The following is a 19,966-nucleotide window of genomic DNA, read 5'->3' as shown; positions in this document are numbered from 1 at the left end:
AAACGCAATATTCCAGGTGCAGCACCTACCCTGTACATGGAGAGGTCAATCCGGAGGGAATTGTGCAGCTGGTCCAGCAGTTTCACAAATCGTTCTTTCTGTCGGCAGCAAGAGAAAAGAGGGCAGGGGTCAAAAAGGATTTCTCCTGATATTTCTCGGGAAGGCCTTTCTTTCCTGCAGCTCTGGGGGGGTCGCCAGTGAGATGGAAACATTAGCCAATTCAAGGGGGGATTCAACTCCACCTATACGACCCGTCTCTCTGCAGGTTGAAAGGCCGAGGTTTTTCTTGAGGAGCATCTGCCCCTCCAGCAGGTCACGTTGCCAAATTCAACCACAGAAAAGTGTGGGGCTGTCCTACTCCCAAGCAACCCTGGCGAGCTTAAAATGTATTTTCTGTATCTCAAAGAAGGGCTGGTGGCTTCCTTGTCTGCTCAACTTGGCAGGCTTTCTGAGCTGTTCAGACATCACCCGGGATCCATTTCATTGCCGGCCCACTCACTAATTAAAAGAGCCCCTCTGGCACTACAACAGCACACTGCTCCACAACCCTTGTGAGCAGAAGCAGCCCATGAGTTCTTCCCATCCCCGGAAAGAAAGCCAGGTGGATGCTGAACTGTGGGCTGGGCCCAGAAACCGGCTGGGGAGACTCACCCCAAAGTTTGAGGCCGAGAAGCGATCAGAGGCGGAGACCTGGGTGGAGGCCGCAGTGTGGGCATAGTGAGCATTGATGTTGGCCAGCAAGGTACTCATCACGGCCGGCACTCCGGGACACATGTATTTTGACGAAAGACATGCAAAATGCCTGCGGGGGGGGGGAAGCAGAGGTAATGGGGGGGGGGTCAGGCAGAGGAAGCCCCGGGGCAAGGAAGCAGGAACGCCGGGCCCTTCCTCAAATGGCTCCCGGATCTCTCTGTCCTTAGCTAACTGCTCCTCCCCTCCCCGACCCACAGAGCCATTGGAGACCACCCCAAAGTCAGCGAGCACCAAGGCCATCTGACACCTGCAGGCAGCAACTCTGACAGCTTCTGCTGCTGCTGACGTGAAAGAAAGCTCTGGAGTGAGACACCCCCCCCCAGCAAAGCCCACCCCCTGCTCCAATTCTACCCCCTCTTGGACACTGTGCAAAAGCGGCACCTTCCAGGTGTTCCCAACGGTGGGGAGACCAAGCCCAGAGCCTCAGAGCAAAGCCTTCTCTTGCCAGAGGCCCAGGCAAAAGCAGAGATGGCTCAGCACCTCCCTCCCCAGGACGGGGACCCCAGAGTGGCCCAAGAGAGCTCCTATTCTCAGTCCTGCCTTCGCTCACCTGGAAGGGCCAGCTCTGTTACGGAGGACAAGCTCCCTCCTGATCGATTTTGCAAGGCGATGATTCCTTTCCAAGCACCACCTTCCCTGGTTCATCTTGTTTTGTGCTGACTTCCAATAACCCCCCCCTCCCCCCCAGCCCAAATGCTAGCGAACCCATGTTGGGGATTCTGGCTTTCTTCTCTTAGCCCTTCCTTTCTGGGGAGCCAAGAAGGGAGAACACCCAAACGCGGAGGCTGCTTCCTTCTTGAGGATGGCAGGAGGAGCCAAAGAAATTAAGGGGCTCTGCAGACCCCATCAGGCAGCTGAATCCTGCCACCTGCTCCTGGCACCCAACAACAGCGCAGAGTCTCTCTCCCCCCCCCCGGTTCATCTTGTTCAGCTTTGGGGGGCCCACCCCCCAGGAAGGGTCGTCTGGAGCCGGGCCCTTCATCATCAGAGCTCAAGAATCTTTGACAACTCTCCCCAGAGTTTGGGGATCTCCACCCGCCCCGGACTGGCTTGGCTGCACCGATGCTGAGCCCGTCCCTCGGAGGCTGGTAAAGCCGCTTGGCGCAGGCGGCATATCTGGGTCTAACAGGAGAGGAGAGGAGAGGAGAGGCCTGGGTGTAACCGGGGACTCACGTCATGGCTTGGTAGATGGACTCGATCCCGTAGCGCATGGCGAACTCGTCCACAATCTCCTGGCCAGTCTCCTCAAAGTAAACCTTCCAGGCGTCGTCCCCTTTGGCATCGGGGACCTTCACCACCCCGTTTCCTTGGACGTCCGTCAGGTGGTGGAAGAGGTTCTGGAAGGGAAACCCGCAGCCATCCCCAAGAGGGTCTCAGGAAAGGACCCACCCAAAGCAGGGGGGGGGGAGCAGACTCACACCCAGATTCAGGTGCTGGAAGGAATACCTGGAGACCCTCCCTTCCCTCAGCCCAGCCCAGGTGTGGGTTCTGCTCTTTAACCCTCTGCGGTTCTCAGCTTTCTGAGTCTGCTGCCACTTCTAGGTTGTCACTAGAGCCACTCGTGTGGCTTTGCCAGCCATGACTAACCCCCTACTTTTCGGGTGTCCCCATGACACCCAGCTGACTGGAAGCTCTGTGAGCTCCTAGCTGGTCTGGCTCCAGGGTGGGTTTCATCTGCTGCTGAGCTCTGGCTATTAAACAGATGCATGGGGGGGGGAGGGAGAGGAGGCAAGGATGAAAATGGACAATTTTCAGCCAGACTTTCTTTCAATACACAAAACTGGCCTCCGTTGGACGCTGCCCAGCTTTCTCTCTGAACTTCAGAACATGAGGGATCCTTGGTAGTTTCTGAGCTTGGGGCTTCTCATTAGCCAAACTGAGTAACATCATCAGTGCTAGTCTGAGGACGATGACCACTAGCACTGATGATGTTACCTACCGTGGTTTGGGTCATGAAGTGCCTGCTAGAAAACCACCAAGCTCAAAGAACACCAAGGACCCCTCATCTCAACCCTGAGCTGCAGATACTCTCTTTCATCAGTACCTTCAGAACATCTCTGTCCTTCCTCCGCCAGAATCTCCTCTTCCTTATTGCTTACCACGGGTGTGAGGCTACTTCTGTATAAAGCTACGTCTCTGTACTTTAAAACTGGCCAACCTCCTTTTTCTGGGAAAGATAAGCCACAACCGGTTGAAGGGCCAAAACCACCAGAGTGGAGTTCGCATTAAGAGAAGCCCCCAGGCTGCTCAGCCAACTCTTCCCTCACTGAAGTTGCAATAAGCCAAGGGGGATAAAGCCTGGGGCCCGAATTCTCTAAAGTGGAGGGAGCATCTTCAGCAAAGGGGGTTGACCGTGTGGGCCTCCTCTTGGGCAGCAGAGCTCAGCCGGCCGCCATGCCTACCTCGTGAAGGCAGGTGTACTGGATGTGATAAGGAGCCACCTTCTCTTCGCCTTTGATCTCCACGCTGATCTGCAGTCGAATGGCGCCTGAGACGGCAGATTTGTCCGTCCTTTTTTCTAGAAGGAAGAGCCCCACGTTCTCATCCCTGCCAGCCGGGGCCCTCCAGCAGCCAAGAGTGATGGAAGGCAGACTGGCCGCCCACGCAGCTACTCTCTCCCCCTTTCAGGAGACCAGGCTGGCTCTGCAGACCTGTTGGCAGCCAGTGGCACATGGGCTCCAGGCTACCCAGTCTGTCCTCAGGTAAAAGAGGGGCAGAAGATGCGGCCAAAAGGGGTGTTGTGCCCCTGTGGCCTCATTGCTATGAGGCTTGAGTGGGTCCCACAGAAGTGGTAGCTCCTCCACCACCACCATCTCCAGCTTGCCTTCGGAGGACTGGGACAGGACGATGTGCATGGCAGACCCTCCTGGTCCATCTGCACCTGCTGAGGGGACAGACCCCACCTCTTCCCACCCAGAGACCCCAAGGAGGCCAGGAGAGGGGCCTGGATGGGCCACCACAACAGCGGTCTGAAGGAGGCTGCAGGCCCTCTTTCTTTTCCAAAAGAAAAGGAGGAGAGCTCCACTCCCATTTCCCAAGCAGGGGTCTTCGGATGAGGCAGAGCTGCTGGCCTGCAGGATGTCTGAAGGACATCGGGTTGGAGAGAGGCACTTCCCTGGCTGGAATTTAGCAGTTCTGCCCAAAATGTTAAACTCGCTCCTCATTTTCCAAGGTAGGTTTCTCAGCACACATATTTTTCATCAAGACCCTCAACCAAAGTGCTTCTGGAGGGCTCCTGAGCAGTGATAAGCAGATGGCACTGAGGCCCAAAAGGGTTTTGAAAAGGACAGGGATTCCAAGGTTGCCAGTCTCTTTCCTCCACCCCCTTACTTTGGCTACAGATCTGGTTTGCAAGGGGGCCTTTCTGGGGCCACATTCTCTGAGGCCCGAGTAGTATTCACTTTTCTTTTCTGAATGAGACCCTCCCCTTTCTTCTCCTTGAAAACTTTCTGCTGCCTCAGCCCAGCCAAGCTGCTTTTCTGACTCCTGCCAGCAGATTTCTCCCCCTGAGGTCTGGGTTAGGAGTTTTTTTGATGAGTTGTGTGTGTGGGGGGGGCAACTTCACCCTCCCAGAACTGGACTCTGCCTCCTCCGACGCCCCAAACTCCCCTTCTGTCCTTCTCAGCTTGTTGTTGTTGTTAGTTGCAAAGTCATGTCTGACCCATCGCGATCTCATGGACAACGTTCCTCCAAGCCTTCCTGTCCTCTACCATCTTCTGGAGTCCATTGAACTCACGCCTATTGCTTCAGTGACTCCATCCAGCCACCTCATTCTCTGTCATCCCTTTCTTCTCTTGCCTTCAATCTTCCCCAGCATTAGGCTCTTCTCCAGTGAGTCCTTCCTTCTCATTAGGTGGCCAAAGTACTTGAGTTTCAACTTCAGGATCTGGCCTTCTAAAGAGCAGTCAGGGTTGATCTCCTCTAGGACTGACCGGTTTGATCGCCTTGCTGTCCAGGGGACTCGCAGGAGTCTTCTCCAGCACCATAGTTCAAAGCCCTCCATTCTTTGGCGCTCAGCCTTTCTTATGGTCCAACTTTCACAGCTATACATTGCAACTGAGGAAACCATAGCCTTGACTATACGTACTTTTGTTGGCTAGGCCACCCCAATTTCCTCCAGGCTGCCTCCCTGGAAGCACCCTGCCCTCCCCAGACCCCACCATCCCACAGGATTCCCACAGTGCTCTTCTGCCAAGCTCTCGACTCCTGCCCCCTGCCCGAAACTCCTGCGGACAGGAGGGACTCACCCAGGTTGTACCAGACGTCCATCTCTCCGCTCAGCGTCCGGACTTCAATGATGGTCTGCCCCAAAAAGTCATCTGACTCCCGCTTGAGCCGCTGCTTGACCCGGGACTTGATGTCATCGTCTTCATCCCAGACCCGCACTTTGATCCGGTCAGAGGAGTTATGGCACTCACTGCAAAGGCCAAAGGGGTGGGGGTGGGAGAGAGCAAGGTCTGTGCTTTTTTCTGCCCAGGTCCCAAGGCAGCCACAGGCAAGGAGGCAACGTACATCCCCCCAGCATAGGCCCCAAGCAATCCAGGCCCCTCCAGGCTCAGCGGGCTGTCTCTTCTCGGGTCTTAGAACCCCACTTTTTGGAGAGTGGGAGGGGGCAGGTTGCAAAGGCCCCAAACTGTGCTTGGAGGGCCCCAAGCAGTGGGGAATAACAACTAGCAACAGGGAAGGGCGAAGTTTTCCGAAGTGTAAGACTTCTCAATTCGATGTAGAGAAAAGTAAAGTCTTACACTTAGGCAAGAAAAACCAAAAGTACAAGTACAGATTAGGTGAAACTTGGCTCAATGGCAGTAACTGTGAGAAGGACCTTGGAGTCCTAATGGACAAATCACTTAAATATGAGCCAGCAGTGTATGACAGCTGGCAGAAAAGTCAATGCCATCCTAGGCTGCACTAACAGAGGGACTGAATCAGGGCCATGTGAGGTACTAATACAGCTCTATAAAGTAGTAGTAAGGCCACACCTGGAATACTGCATCCAGTTTTGATTGCCATGATAGGGGAAAAAATGTTAATATGCCCACCAAGATAGATCAATACCCTGATTTTCCATCTCTTTAGATTTTAAATTCCCTTCAGAGTTTAGAATATCTTTATATGTCCATATTTTCTCAAGACTGACTAAATGTGGATGTACAAATGCTTCCACTGTTGAGCTCCTGGAATTTTCAAGTATATTTTACATTTTATTTTTTTCCCATGTTAGTAATAATGCATTTCTAATATAGTGGTTTTGAAAATGTTTATGAATTTTATTTTTCCCATACCATAAAAAAGTGTGTCAACCGAGTTGTAAGTCATGTCCCTCCAAGTACCACAATCTTTTATTTCTAAGAGTTATCCATTCTTTTACCCATGTTAATACTGATTGCTTGATAATATTCTGGCAAGCCAAAACCTCCATTTCCCTTAGCTTCTTGTAACATTTTCAATTCAATATTTACAAATGCAAGTGAGATATGACAAAGATGTTAAACTGCACGGATTTTATAAAGAACAGACCTTGTGTCATGGTTCCGATAGATGAAACTCTTCAAAAGAACTTCGATTATTGTTTTCCTTAAAGAATCTTTTATTCGGGGAAGCAAAGTATTGGCACTACATAGTTGAACCCAAAAACTAAACTCCCTTCCCTCTGATACAAAGTAACAAAGGGCAATTCCCACCCCAAATAAACTGTCATAAATCACATTCAACATTATCAGCTTATCTTGGGGTTCCCACAGCAGCGTTATTATTATGGCTAGCTGAGCTTATATCCCACTCACCCCCCCCCCTCTGTTGCACCTGATTTCTAAAAGAAAAAGCATGTTAAAGGAATAGAGAAAATGGCTGCATTTGCATCAGTTGTCAAAGCGGGAACATCCAATGTTAGCAGCATTGACACCTTGTTTGATCAGGTATTATTAACCTCTGATGAGAAACTAATTAAGAAAATGTATAACTTTTAATTGAATTTGAAAATGGAAAATGAAGAAGTAAAAGAAACAATGATAACATGGGAAAAGAATTTTGGATACAATATAGATTTAGAGAAATGGCAAAACTTGTGGGAAAGAAATTATAAATTGACAATGTCAACCTCTTACAAAGAAAACGTATATAAAATGTTTTAAGATAGCACTTGCCACTAGCAAGACTAGCAAAAATGTTTAAAAATATGTCAGATAGATGTTGGAAATGTAATCACGTCAGGTACTTATTATCATGTATGGTGGACGTGTTAAAAAGAGATATTGGACAAAAATACATACTTGGCTAGAAAAGATGTTGGGAAAACATGTAGATTTTAAACCTGAACTTTTTAGATTAGGTATAATGCCAGAAAAGCTTGACAAACAAAGTATATACTTGATTTTACATGTGGTAAAGAATCATTTTCGCACAATAGTGGAAAAATGAAGAAATACCACCAGAGGAAGAAATAATTAAAAAAATACTAGATTGTGCGGAAATGGGCAGACTTACTTTGAGGTTGAAAGAAAAAGAAGAAACAGAATATTTTCAAACTTGGCACTTATTTTATCAACGGCTGGAGAAAAGAATAAGGGATTAGGAATTCAATTTGTCTTAGTGAATGATAAACTCAGACGTTTGTTGAATAAGTACTTTTGAATTGTATTAAAAAATCAATAAAATCTTTTTTTTTTAAAAAAAGAAAAATGTTGAGACTCTAGATCTAGAAAGAGTGCAGAGAAGAGCAACAAAGATGATTAAGGGCTTGAAGGCTGAAAGCTATGAAGAATGGTTGCAAGAACTGGGCATGGCTAGTCTAGTGAAGAACCAGGGGTGACATGATAGCAGTCGTCCAGTATTTGAGGAGCTGCCACAAAGAACAGGGGGTCAACTTATTTTCCAAAGCATCCGAAGGCCAGACAAGGAAGAATGGGTGGAAACTGATCAAAGAGATTGAACCCAGAAGTAAGTAAAAACTTTCTGACGGTGAGAACAATCAACCAGTGGAACAGAAGTTGCCTTCAGAAGTTGTGGGAGCTTCATCACTGGAAGCTTTCAAGAAGAGACTGGACTGCCATCTGTCAGAAATGGGATAGAGTCTCCTGCTTGAGCAGGGGGTTGGACTAGATGACCTACAAGGTCCCTTCCAACTCTGTTCTCTTATTTTCAGTTACCCCACCTCTGTAGAGTCCTAAGGTCCTTGGGCAACTCTTTTTCATCAAACCCTGGGGGGGGGGGTGTTGGGCTGACGTCACTCAGGGAGCTTCAGGGGCTGAAGGCCTCCCGGCCGTAAACCAACATTTCTCCCTCTGCACCATCCTGGACCTAAACCTGGTGGCTGCTTCGGCATGACCTTAGCAGAAACGTGGAGAAGGTGAAAGAGAAAACCTCATGGCTGCGTGTTAGTCCATACAAAAAATGAGCCCCTGGGAAAACTCTGCTCGTGTGGCTGCTTCCTGGGATGCACCTGGAGAGAAAGCCACAGCCTGGTGCTTCCTGTGTGGGAGACACTCTCCGTGCCTCCCTGGGGCTGAGGGAGGCTGGCTACTTCCAAAGTGAGAGGCGGAGAGGCCAGGTGGAAGCTGGCTGCTTTGTGGCCACGCAGCAGGGAGGCCATGTCTCAGCGGCGGCCCTCGCTGGCTTTTTAATGAAGGCGCTGCCTGTTGCCAAGCAACCCAAATAACACGAGGAAGAAAGTCAGAAAGTGGGTCATGCACAATGTGCTGAGCCTTGTCAATCAGAGCGGTGCCCAAACAAGGGGCGCCTCCCCCATGCTGCCCACCAGCCCTGCCCTGCCTTCCCCCTGCCAGACTTGCAGCTGAGGAGGCCCCGTCCGACTCCTCCAAGACCCTGGCCCAGGTGGGCCTCTGCCCCCTCCAGACTCCTACGGCTTTTCTGGAACATTCTTTCCATTTGGCCTTCCGGCCCTGCTCCTCCTGGCCACCTGGCACTTGTGGCCCCAATTCGGCCATTTTATGCTTAAAACATATTTAAAAGATTGGGGGGAGGGGGGGCAACCTGAGCCCACAGACTCACAAGGCCGCCAGACTGCCACTGTTTCTGACAGGAATGAAGCGGGTTTTAGTGCGCTTGAAGGGCGGCCCGAAGATTTCCCCAATTGCTTCAGCACAGGTAGTCCTCGACGTATGACCACAACTGAGCCCAAAATTTCTGTTGTTAAGTGGGACATTTGTTAAGTAAGCTTTGCCCCTTTTTACGACTTTCCTTGCCTCAGTTGTTAAGTGAATCACTGCAGTTGATAAGTTAGTAACCCGGTGGTTAAACGGACCTAGATTCCCCATTGGCTTTGCTTCTCAGAAGGTCACAAAAAGGGATCACACGACCCCGGGATACCGCAACCGTCGTAAATATGAGCCAGCTGGCAAAAGCATCCGAATTTTGATCACGTGACCATGGGGATGCGGCAAAGGTCGTAAGTGTGAAAAATGGTCACACTTTTTTCAATGCTGTTGTAACTTTTAATGGTCACTAGACAAAGTGTTGCAAGTCGACCGACTGCCTGTATTTGACTGCATAGGCCAACCTTCTCCTCCTCTTCAACAGGGATTCCCCAGGATGTGTCCCCACCAGCCTGGCTACCCAAGAGCAGCCCTGACCTGTGGGCTGATCCTAGATGAGGGAGTTGGCCATGCAGACTGTTTAAATAAATACATTTGGGGGAAGGACATCCACCTCCCCACCCGAGCTGTGGTGTGTGTGTGTGTGTGCTAGCAAAATGGAAGAGAGACCCCCTCTTGTCCGCCCTTTAGTTTCACTGCTGCAGACTTGGGAGAGGAACGGCTGTGATGGGAAGATTCTGGAAGGTCTTCCAGCCCCCTTAATCCCTTGTGAAGAATTCAGGAGGAAAGGAGGGAGGCTTCCCTGCAGCAGATAATCGATGTTGGCGCACAATCACACCCCGCAGGCCAGCTGGATTGTTATCTACACTGGAGACCTCGGGAAATCTTTGCTGACTCCCTCATCTTCCTTGTCAGATCCAGATAACTACAATGTCTCCCGCAGTCTGGGGTTTAGCATGATTGTTCTCTTATATTCTGGAGGCAGTTTTGTCAAGGGGTTACTGGGAGTCCACACACTGACCTGATGACGCACAAAATTCCCCAATGAGACGGGTTTTAGGACTGGGGCCCCGGCACACATCTCCGTAGCCCTGCCCCAACCCCAGCAGGCCAGCCTTTGGGCTGCTTTTCAAACTCTGTGGGGCCCCATAGAAATGGCCTCTGACATTGCACTGATGTTTGGGAATCAGAGCATAGACCCTGTTGAAAGCCTTTGGGCAGGAGTAAAAGAGGAGAAAGAAAACCTATACGGGATCCCGCCGAAGGAGGTTACTATGGACCATCTGGGCAGGCAGAAGATACAGGCCAGGTCTTTCTGCATCAGATGAGCAGAAAGGCTATCAGAGAGGCATGCAAGAGTGGTAAAGGGGGGGGAGGGGCAATTATCCCGGCATCTGCTGAGAGTCAGAAGCCCAACTCATTCTGGTCCTCACTGGATGACAACTTCATCTGTCAGAAAGTGGAAGAAAGAGCAAAGGGTGCTGCTATCCTGGACATAACCTAGGAATCGGCCAAAGAAGAGAAGGCAACTGACACCCGGGGAAGGTGACCTTATTGCCCTTGAATCTGTGGCATCTAGAGGAGAACCAATCAAAGAACAAAGGCTGGTTCACGGGAAGAGCTTCAATCCAACGGTTCCAACCCTAAAGAGGCACAAAGGGAAATCTTGCCACATGAGCAAACCGAACGAGCCAGTGATTCCCATCGGGAGGAAAAGCGAGGGAAATCTTGGCCAGGAAACCCACAGGCAGAGCGCTCTGACAGGAAGAGAGAACCATCTCCAGAGAGGGGAGGGGGGGCCTCTCAGAAGAGCTAAAGCTCAGAACAAGAGGTGATGGGGGAGAGATGCTGATCGGATGATCCCCCTCCCCTCTCCCAAGCCAGACACCACCACCCCCAACAGCTCTGCCATGGAGGTCTGGTGGGAGCCTGGTGGAATGGTTAAAATGCTAGGCAGCCCTCCAGTTCTGGCACCCACCCAGGAAAGATCCTGGCCAGCCATTTTCTTTATCGCTTGTGACTCTCCTCGATGGGGTCCTGGCCAAATCTCTGAGGGGGAACTGCGCTACCAGGCACTACTGAGGAAGGGTAACTCTCAGTGATGGTGGAACCAGGTGCTTGCCACCTTGACCTGTTGTCAGCAATAGCCTGGAGCCCAGGAGTTTCTCCCACTCTCCAGCTGTGCTTTCCACATCTGCCTTTCTACTCCCCAGTTGTTTTTCTTAGCAGCTGTCTCTGAACTTCTTGCTGATCAGAGCAACCCCCCCCCCTGCAAGGCCAATTTGCTACCTTTGCTCACCCCCGCCTCCCGTGTCAACTGAGGGTCCCCTGAGCAAGCTGCCTGATGCTCCCCAGGTCTTCTTAACTCTTAATATCAGTCTAAATCTTTCCCTTTCCCTTGATGCGCTCACAATCTGCTTCTTTTTCAGACTGACACCTGCCCCCGTTTCTCAAATTGGTAGAATGTCAGCCTATTATACTGTGATTCCAGTTCTGTCATTCTTTACAATGTACTCCCATTAGACGGGGATAACGGGCCTTTCTCCCTCCGGAAACAGCCCTTTCATGGCTCTCTGCTCCCTCAAAGGAACAATCAGACGGAGGAGCCCTAATAGGGCCTCTTTGGGGGCCTTCTTCCCGCATTCTCTCCCTCTCCCTATTAGCCTTCCAAGGGCTGCTCTCTCATCTTGCCTTCTCTGAACATTTCCCTCTCCGTGTGCGCCTCTGTGCTTCCTTGAAGATCTGAAAGAAGCGTTGCCTACCAAGGACTTTGCTTCATGTTTCCTTGCATCCCCATCAGCAGAAGGATCCACACTACCCTCCCTTTCGGCAGGCCGTATAGCCTGGGGACAGATTTGTTTGTTCTCCTGCACCTTTAAACACTTCAACAGGTATTTTATCTGCACCGGGTCCCCTCCTACCTTCCCCTGCCTGAGGGATGCAAAGGGCCAGATGCCTCTCCTTGCAGTGGTACACGGGAACGAGCTTAGGAGAAAGACTGGAAGCAGACAGAAGGCCAGGGGAACATGCAGCAAAGAGACAGCTTAGCCTCAGAGCTGGATACTGAGCAGGGCAAGGGGCTCAGAAGAGACACTCTCCAATTTCTCAGGATATAAAGGAAGAGGAAGGAAACCACACTTTCAGACTTGCAAGATTCTGTCCATTTTGCTTTGCAATAAAATAGAATTAGCTCAGCTGGTTGTGTCTCCTGACAGGTCTACCTGGTAAGGCTGACACATTTTGGAGCAGACATGTGACAATTTGCTGCCGGATAGAAAAGTCATTTGGTCCTTTACTTCAGACCCTATGAAAACTCATCTGTCCTTCGGAAACGAGGCACAAGCATTTTGCCATGGCTTTTTCCCAGATTGGGTTTTGGAGTTTCTTCCCCTGGAAAGCTTTGGTTGTTTAGTTGTTTAGTTGATCATTTTAAGTTAAGACATCAGAGGTAACTAACATTACTGTACAAATGGAAGAAGTATTCACCATCTGCAGATCCTACGTTCTGTTGCTTCTAACCCCATCTTCCCCCCCCCTTTCACTCTCCCCTCTTCCCTCCACCAACCGCTGCACCTTTGTCATCTTCCTCTCCCACAACTACTTGTAGAAACAGAACATGGCCAACAAGCCTGGACATCAGAGTAGAAGTCCCCCCCCAGGCTGGGGACAGAGGCACCTGGGGCATTTGAAGCAGCCTTGGCAGCTTAGATTAAAACCACATCGGTTTATCTCTGAGCGTCCCATGTGAAGAGATTTTGTTTTACTCAGCGGGGCAATTTGGAGCTTTCAATGCATTGAGACAAAAAGGCCGCCACCTCCCCTCTCTTTTTGAGGCTGGACTCCAAGCCCCATAATGCTGGTACACGGCTCTGAAATCAGATTTTGTATCGTAGGAAATTGGAGTTTGTATCGTATTACAATGCCTGCACATGTAATAAAGGATAATAACAGTATTTCTCTCTCTCATTATTTGGAAAACAAACAAATCAAAGAAACAGCCAGTTTGTATAGCTCTGATATCCCAAAGGCCAACCTCTCCTCATGGTTCCTAATAACGTCCTAATAACACTTCAAGCCGCTCTCCACTTCTACTGTTTTGTGAACTTGCATGCAGTATGTAAGAACTACTAAGCTGTTCCTCCAGCCGGATCACGTGCTTGGCCTATCTTGTCCATCAGTCTGTCCTCTCAGGAGCCAACTGACAGCAGAAGGAAGCCCACTAATCTCCAGCAGATGCCTCCAGAAGAGCTCCATGGCCATCAATGCTGGCAACCATTGACCCCCAGGACCTCTCCAAATTCATTCAGCCTTTTTTTTTTTTTTTTTGAAGCCAGCCAAGCTAGGAGCCACCATATAACAAAGTTCCACCTTGTACAAAAACTATTCTCTTTTTTCCAGCCTGATTCTTCCATGATTCAATACCATGGTGGGCTGTTTCTCCTGGCCCGCTTTATCCACACCGTCCATAATTCCACACACCTCCATGCCGACCCTTCTCGTTCACCTCTTTTCAGGGCCCAAAGCCCCCCAACGTCCCCCCACCTTTCCTCTGAGGAAGCTGCTCTAGCCACCCCCGGATCCTCTTAGCTAGCATATGAATAGAATAGAGCTGGAAGGGACCTTGGAGGTCTTCTAGTCCAGCCCCCTGCTCGAGCAGGAGAACCTATACCACAGTGGTTCTCAACCTGTGGGTCGGGACCCCATTTGGGGTCAAATGACCATTTCACGGGGGTTACCAAACAACGCAGTCCGCCATTTTTTTCCCCCTTTTTCTTAGCTGTGCTATTCCCTTTTATTTCTTGAATAGAGTCTAATTCTATTGGCTTTCAAAAGCCAATAGGAATTGTCCAGGCTGTCTCTGCCCTGCTGAGCCCGCCAAAGGTCCCATTCTGCAAACGGTGCTGAACCAGTTGAGTAGCTCTCGACTTACAACCGGTTGAGTAGTCCTTGACTTACGACCGGTTGGGGGTCACAGCATTAAAAAGGTTGAGAACCACTGCTATACCATCTCAGACAAGTGACTGTTCAGCCTCCTCTTAAAAATCTCCAGTGATGGAGCACCCACGATTTCTGGAGGCAAGCTGTTCCACTGGTTAATTGTCCTCACTGTCAGGAAGTTTCTCCTTAATTCCAGGTTGCTTCCCTTTGATCAGTTTCCAACCATTTCAACATAGTTTCTCTTTTCTCCACTTCCTTCAATCCCTTCCATCCTGTCCCCTCTCGTTCACCCTTCCAGAGCCCAAAGCCTCCAATGTCCCCACTTTCCTCCGAGGAAGCTGCCTTCCCTGCAAGGAATCTTCTCCAGCTCCACAATGTTCCTTCTGAGGTGGGGCCCTGGAACTGTGCACAATGTTCCAGATGTGGTCGCACCACTGCTTTATGCAAGGTCATCCTAATATCGGCACCTCTATTTTCAGTATGTTTATTTTCAACACCGTTTCTTGTGATACCCAATGCGCTGTTGGCCTTTTTCACAGCTAATGACGCTGTTTGGACACTCTCATTCAATTGCTTCCCCTTATCAGTCCCTGCTAGTAACAATTCCATTATTTGTGCGTGCAGACAGGAATTTTCCCACCACGTGCAACACACTGGTGCCAAACTTCACTCTTGGCTCCAAAAGGCCAGAAAACTCTCTAAGGATCATTGCATGGAGGGCCCCTGATGCAGCCCTGCCATCCCCAGCCATGCCATCTCGGCCCTTCTTGGCATAATGAGGGTTCATTATCCTAATTACATCGCCTCCCTTATTTGCCACCTCCAGGAAGAGAGCCCAGGGGCTCCGATCTCTGCCAGAGCAATCAGCTGCTGATTATATGCCTCTGGAGGAAAAAGGCAGGAAGAGAGCCAACGCTCCAAAGAACACCTGCATGGAGCAGCCGAACTGGCTGGCCTAGTCCCTGGAAAGACGGCAGGGCTGCTTCCTGAATCACAGGCACCCCCTGAGCGCCATTCAGGGCAGGTTTGATCACCCACAGCCAGCCTTCCGCCTCCTGCCCTTCCTCTTGGGCACACACTTCCTGGCAGCTGCCTTGGGCTTGGCTGAGGCTCTGAGGGGGGCCAGCCAGGTGCAGGGAGCAGAAGGAAGAGGAGAAACGTGCCCGTTCCGTTCGTTTCTTCCAGAGAAGGAGCTGCAGGCGGGAGATGGAGGGGAAGGCTCCAGGCACACAACTCACGGGGGTCACCCCAGAACGGCCCTCCTGCCCTGCTGAGGAGCCTCAGAGTCTGGGTCCAAGGACCCCCTGCCTTCCCTACACAGGGTCCTTGCTTGGGAGGTGGGAAGGAGGCCTTCCTTTCAGGGAGCCTCAGTTGGGTGAGAAGCCATGGATGGATCCCTTCTGGGATTTGGGTGGCCACATAAATCTGAGGAGTAAAGACATCTACGTGCAACCTGTTGCTGTCAAGACTGCTAACATGGGATGTTCTTGCTTGCCATATATGAAGAAGCAGACCTGTTTTATTTAGCCTGCATAGCACTTCTAGAGTTAAAGTAATAGTCTGGTGGATGGGAAAATATGCTAGCTAATCATAACAATGTCTGAGCACAGTGTGGCCAAGGTCAGCCCAGCTGCAAAGGGAGGGGCACTTCACACTTCACATTAATTGGAGAATGTGATTGATGACTGTAAAATGAAGGAGTGAGTTATGCTTTGTTACGGGTGGGGGAGGATTCAGTTTTTGGCTTAACTTTGTTAGTGCCGAAACTATGCAGAATAATAAAAGATTCTTTTAGAGGAATAAGCCTCAAAGTTCTTTGAAAAGCTGCTTCCTTTCGGAAGCATGACAGGTGCTTGAAACACACGACGGGGGGCAGGGGTCGCTCCTGACTTCCCCTCTTCCCAGTGCCGAGCAACAGCCCCTCTGTACAAATACCCCCATGTTTTTATATGGAGTACCTGAAGCAGCACCGAGGCCGGGGATACTTACAAATGGAACTTCTCCTCCCAAACGGGGTTCAGATTCCCAAAAATGGTCTTGGTCCTCTTCTTTGTTTTGCCCACCTGGACGGTCACATAGGGGTCGCTGGAGCCGGTCTTGTCCTTGGCTTGCAGGCCTTGGGCACAAACCACTGCCGGGTGGGGGGGGAGGAAGAGAAGAGGTGAGGGGGAGGCCAGGAAATTTCCCAGAAGCAGAGTCCATGGCTCTGGGGCAAGCTTCAGGAGGGCTGCCCTCCTCCCCCACCCCCAGGGCTCTGCTTCTTCCCTCACCTGTGATGGTGATTTTGGCTGACCACTTGGAGGTCCCATCCAGGACGCTCTGCTTCACCGCCTTGATCTGCTGCCCGTGGGTCACCTTGTTCTCCCCGAAGACGTCCCGGATCAGGTCAAAAATCTCCGGCTTGTTCCGCTCCCGGATCTTCATACGGTCCTTCATCGCCATGATGATGTTTTGGGTCCGATCCTCGGCACCGTGCTTGGAGCACTTTTCGGCGGCTCCTGCGGAGGGGGGAGGAGAGGGGTGTGGCGGGGTCACCGGGACTGGCCTGTCTGCACTGCATCTGCTCCTCTGTCCAGTTGGAATGGGATGTGGGGATGACCTTGGGGGGGGGGGGGGAAGGAAGAGCCACACTCGGGGAACACCTGGATAAGAGGCATTTTGGCCCAGAGAAGGGAGAGGGGGCTGGCAAAGCCCTCCAAAGAGACCCTGCCTGGTTACCTGGGCTCCAGGGGAGGGGGGAGGTGAGTGATCCTCCAGGTTGCAATGGCAACTGGGACCAGGACTGTGGTCGCTAAGCAATGCGGTTGCAAAGTGCAGTGTCAGGTGACTGCATTGCTTAGGGTCAGCAATGTTGTTGTTGTTGTTGTTAATTGCGAAGTTGTGTCTGACCCATCGCGACCCCATGGACAACATTCCTCCAGGCCTTCCTGTCCTCTACCATCTTCTGGAGTCTATTTAAGTTCACGCCTATTGCTTCAGTGACTCCATCCAGTCATCTCATTCTCTGTCGTCCCCTTCTTCTATTGCCCTCCATCTTTCCCAGCATTAGGCTCTTCTCCAGTGAGTCCTTCCTTCTCATTAGGTGGCCAAAGTACTTGAGTTTCAACTTCAGGGTCTGGCCTTCTAAAGAGCAGTCGGGGTTGATCTCTTCTAGGACTGACCAGTTTGAACGCCTTGCAGTCCAGGGGACTCGCAGGAGTCTTCTCCAGCACCATAGTTCAAAGGCCTCCATTCTTAACCCTTAAATCCCTGGGGACAAGATGGCCACCTTATTCCAGTACTGGAGGGCTGGCCTGGGGGGGGTATCAAGCTGTTCTCCAAAGCAGAGACCCCCCAACCTTTTGGGCACCAGGGACTGTGATCCCTTCCATGGATCAGAAAGGGCATGATTTTGTGTGTTGCCTGCATCCCACGGATGGGGCTTTGCTTGTTAGTGCGGCCCAGTTGCTGATATGTTGTGGCCCAGTGCTGGTCCACGGGACAGGGGGTTGGGGACTCCTGCTCCAGAGCACCAGAAGGCAGGACGAGAAGCAACGGATGGGAATTCACCCAGGAGGGAAGGAAACCTAGAACTAAGGAGAAACTTCCTGACAGGGAGGACACTTAATCAGTAGAAGTTGCCTTCAGAAGTTGTGGGTGCTCCAACACTGGAGGTTTTCAAGAAGAGACCGGACAGCCATTTGACTACAATGGCAAAAGGTCTCCTGCTTGAGCAGGGGGTTGGGCTACATGACCTCCAAGGTCCCCTTCCAGCTCTGTTCTGATTCACCGAATCCCAGCAGTCCAAGCTGCCATTACAACTTCAGGATCGTGTGGGTCGTTCAAGCAAGAACGGGGGAGGGAGGCAGGTGGATGGTGCAGAGGCTTGGAAGGGATGCAGGATGGAAGGGCAGCCCAGTGAGGGCCGCAGGTGTGTGCTGGGAAGCCCAGGTGAGCCTGCAGGGGCCACAGACAGGTTGCAGGGAGATGTGCATTATGGAGGGTGAGGGCCGTGCTGCTGGGCTGAGCAGTCTTCTCCCAGGGGTTGCTCTGCTGAGAAGCCATGGGAAGGAGGTGGCTGGCTGGGGCAAGAGAGAGCTGGAGGATTCCCGGCCGGAGAGAGCCGGGCGCCCGTCTCCCAAAAGGAAAGGCCCCTGCTGGGTCCTGCCTGGCAGCTCACGGGCCGCCATCCCTGGAGAAGCGTCCAGGTGGCCAGGCCCGTCTCCCTCCAGCGAGAAGGGAAGCCCCGCAGCTCCTTCAGAAAGTTTGCCTCTCCCCCCCGTATGGAGGTATGGAGGACATCTGCTGGGTGGGAGGGTAAGGCCTGCGTATGATTTGTTCTTGGAACTGAAAATAGGCTTTGCCACTTAAAATAAAACCCGTCTTCTCTGGCACCGAGGCTGCTGTGCCAACATTTCTTGACAGAGGGACTCTGAGGAAACGGGCACCTGTCGAGGCTGCGCTTTAATCACCGCTTCCACACGCGGCACCCCGGCTGCCAAAAAAGGAAGGTGGGCCCCCTCCCCTCCCACGGAGGGCCCCGAGCTGGGCTTCCCGGCTTGGCACAGGCCCCTCCTGGGCCCACCCAGTCCAGAAGCACCCGGCCTCCTCTTCCTCACAGGGAGCCCCCCAAGCTGCGGGGCTGCCAGGCTTTCTTCCGTGGCTTGGCCTTGCTCCAACGGGAGTGGGTGTGGGAGGAGGGGGCGCGGGCTGAACTGAGCAAAAGTGAGGGGGGGGGCAGATCTTCCATGGCAGGGAGGGGCTTTGCACCCAGGTCTCCCTGGGCTTAGGCCAACCCCCTCAGCCCCTCCCCCATGAGGGCCCTTCCGAAGGGACAATGAAGGCCGAGAGAGACAGAAGAACCCGGCCTGCCATGAAGAGGGGTTGGGGTGCATGAGCAGAACCCCGCGATTCAGTTTCCTAGAGGATCCCCCTCTTCCATCTTTGGTCATGCTCTCCTCTTAAATTCTCGGACCGGATCCCTGACTGAGAAAGCCGCCTTTTCTCCCGTCTCCCGGAATTTCTGCCTCTGTGGAGCTGGGAATCTCTCCGCTTGGGCATCTCCTCACCACACAATAGGGAAGGAGCTGCCAGTGCGGATAAAGGGGCAGACCCTGGTCCTCAGCCGGGAGGGTGTGGAAGTCAGCCTCCTCCCTTCGGACATGACTTGTCCTTCACTAGCGGTGCATCCAGGCTTATCTCCAAGTGCTCCATTTTATTTTATTTAACAAAATTCCTTCTCTCTCTTCCTTCCTTCCCTTCTTTCCTTCCCTCCCTCCCTCCTCTTCTTCTTCCTTCCCTTCTGTCCTTCCTTCCCTCCCTCCCTCCTTCTCTTCTTCTTCCTTCCCTTCTGTCCTTCTTTACCTCCCTCCTTTCCTTCTCCTTCCCTTCCTTCTCTTCTCCTTTCTTCCTTCCCTTCCCTTCCTTCCCTCCCTCTTTCCCTTCCTTCCCTTTTCCTTTCCTTCTCCTTCCCTCCCTTCCTTCTCTTCTCCTTCCTTCCCTTCTGTTCTTCCCTCCCTCCTTTCCTTCTCCTTCCTCAGAAGGGGGGGGGGACAGGAGGAAGTTCTACTTCAAACAACACCAGCAGTTCTTTGCAGACAGCAGGAACAGCAAGCTGAAGGGGATGCCAACATATTGTGGCACCCTGGAGGGTTTGGGATCTGTGTTAGGGCGCAAAAATAGTCCTTCGTGGTCCTTTGGCCAGCCACAGCTCAAGAAAGGCCCTCTCCCCTCGTCGCTTGGAGAGGCCACACAAGAGCCTGGGGGTCTCAACCTCCCTCCCCCTGCCTGGAAAGGGAGCGCCACTCACTCTGCAGACAGTCGGCATTGAGCAGGTCTTGGCACTTTTCGTGGCACTTGACCCCACATTCCGTACAGCGCATCCCTTGGCGTGCGATGCCCCACAGGAGCCCCTCGCACTCGTAGCAGTAGGTGGGGGTTGTGGCGGTCCACACCTCAAACTTATGGGGTGTGGTGCAGGAGATGGGGTAGATTAAGGCTTGGAGGGTCTTCTTGTACACGTGTGATTTCTGAAACAAAAAAGAGTTCAAGAAAGAAACCCCTTTTTCTCAGGGAGAGGAGAGAAATCCCCCCCCCCAATCCTGGGGATGTGAGATGGCTATACCTGGAGCAGACCCCAGACCTCCATTTGCAAACTACCGGGAGGTTTCTGCAGAGTCCAGCCTAGGTAGGATAACATGCCCCTTGGCATGCCCAGCCAGGGCCTAACACGACCCCCCTTGACT

General features: G+C 51.9%; 1 protein-coding gene across 7 annotated transcripts in view; it reads right to left on the bottom strand.

Moving 5' to 3' along the window:
* The window catches only part of UNC13B (unc-13 homolog B), a 153,222-nt gene that overhangs the window by 30,862 nt on the left and 102,394 nt on the right, over positions 1-19,966 (bottom strand). For all 7 annotated transcript variants that reach the window (XM_039369071.1, XM_039369072.1, XM_039369073.1 and 4 more), the window contains 8 exons: positions 19,531-19,750; positions 16,013-16,240; positions 15,732-15,873; positions 5,001-5,170; positions 3,156-3,271; positions 1,927-2,090; positions 652-802; positions 30-98 (listed from right to left, as the gene is read on the bottom strand). In XM_039369071.1, coding sequence (XP_039225005.1) covers positions 30-98; positions 652-802; positions 1,927-2,090; positions 3,156-3,271; positions 5,001-5,170; positions 15,732-15,873; positions 16,013-16,240; positions 19,531-19,750 — 1,260 coding nt within the window. The remainder of the gene's footprint in view (positions 1-29; positions 99-651; positions 803-1,926; positions 2,091-3,155; positions 3,272-5,000; positions 5,171-15,731; positions 15,874-16,012; positions 16,241-19,530; positions 19,751-19,966) is intronic.

This window comes from Crotalus tigris, unplaced genomic scaffold (assembly GCF_016545835.1).
Source record: "Crotalus tigris isolate CLP2741 ecotype Arizona unplaced genomic scaffold, ASM1654583v1 scf7180000020963.25688851:1431469, whole genome shotgun sequence".
NCBI lineage: Eukaryota > Metazoa > Chordata > Lepidosauria > Squamata > Viperidae > Crotalus > Crotalus tigris.
The sequence above is the reverse complement of the archived record's forward strand: the minus strand, read 5'-3'. Positions and strand labels throughout refer to the sequence as shown.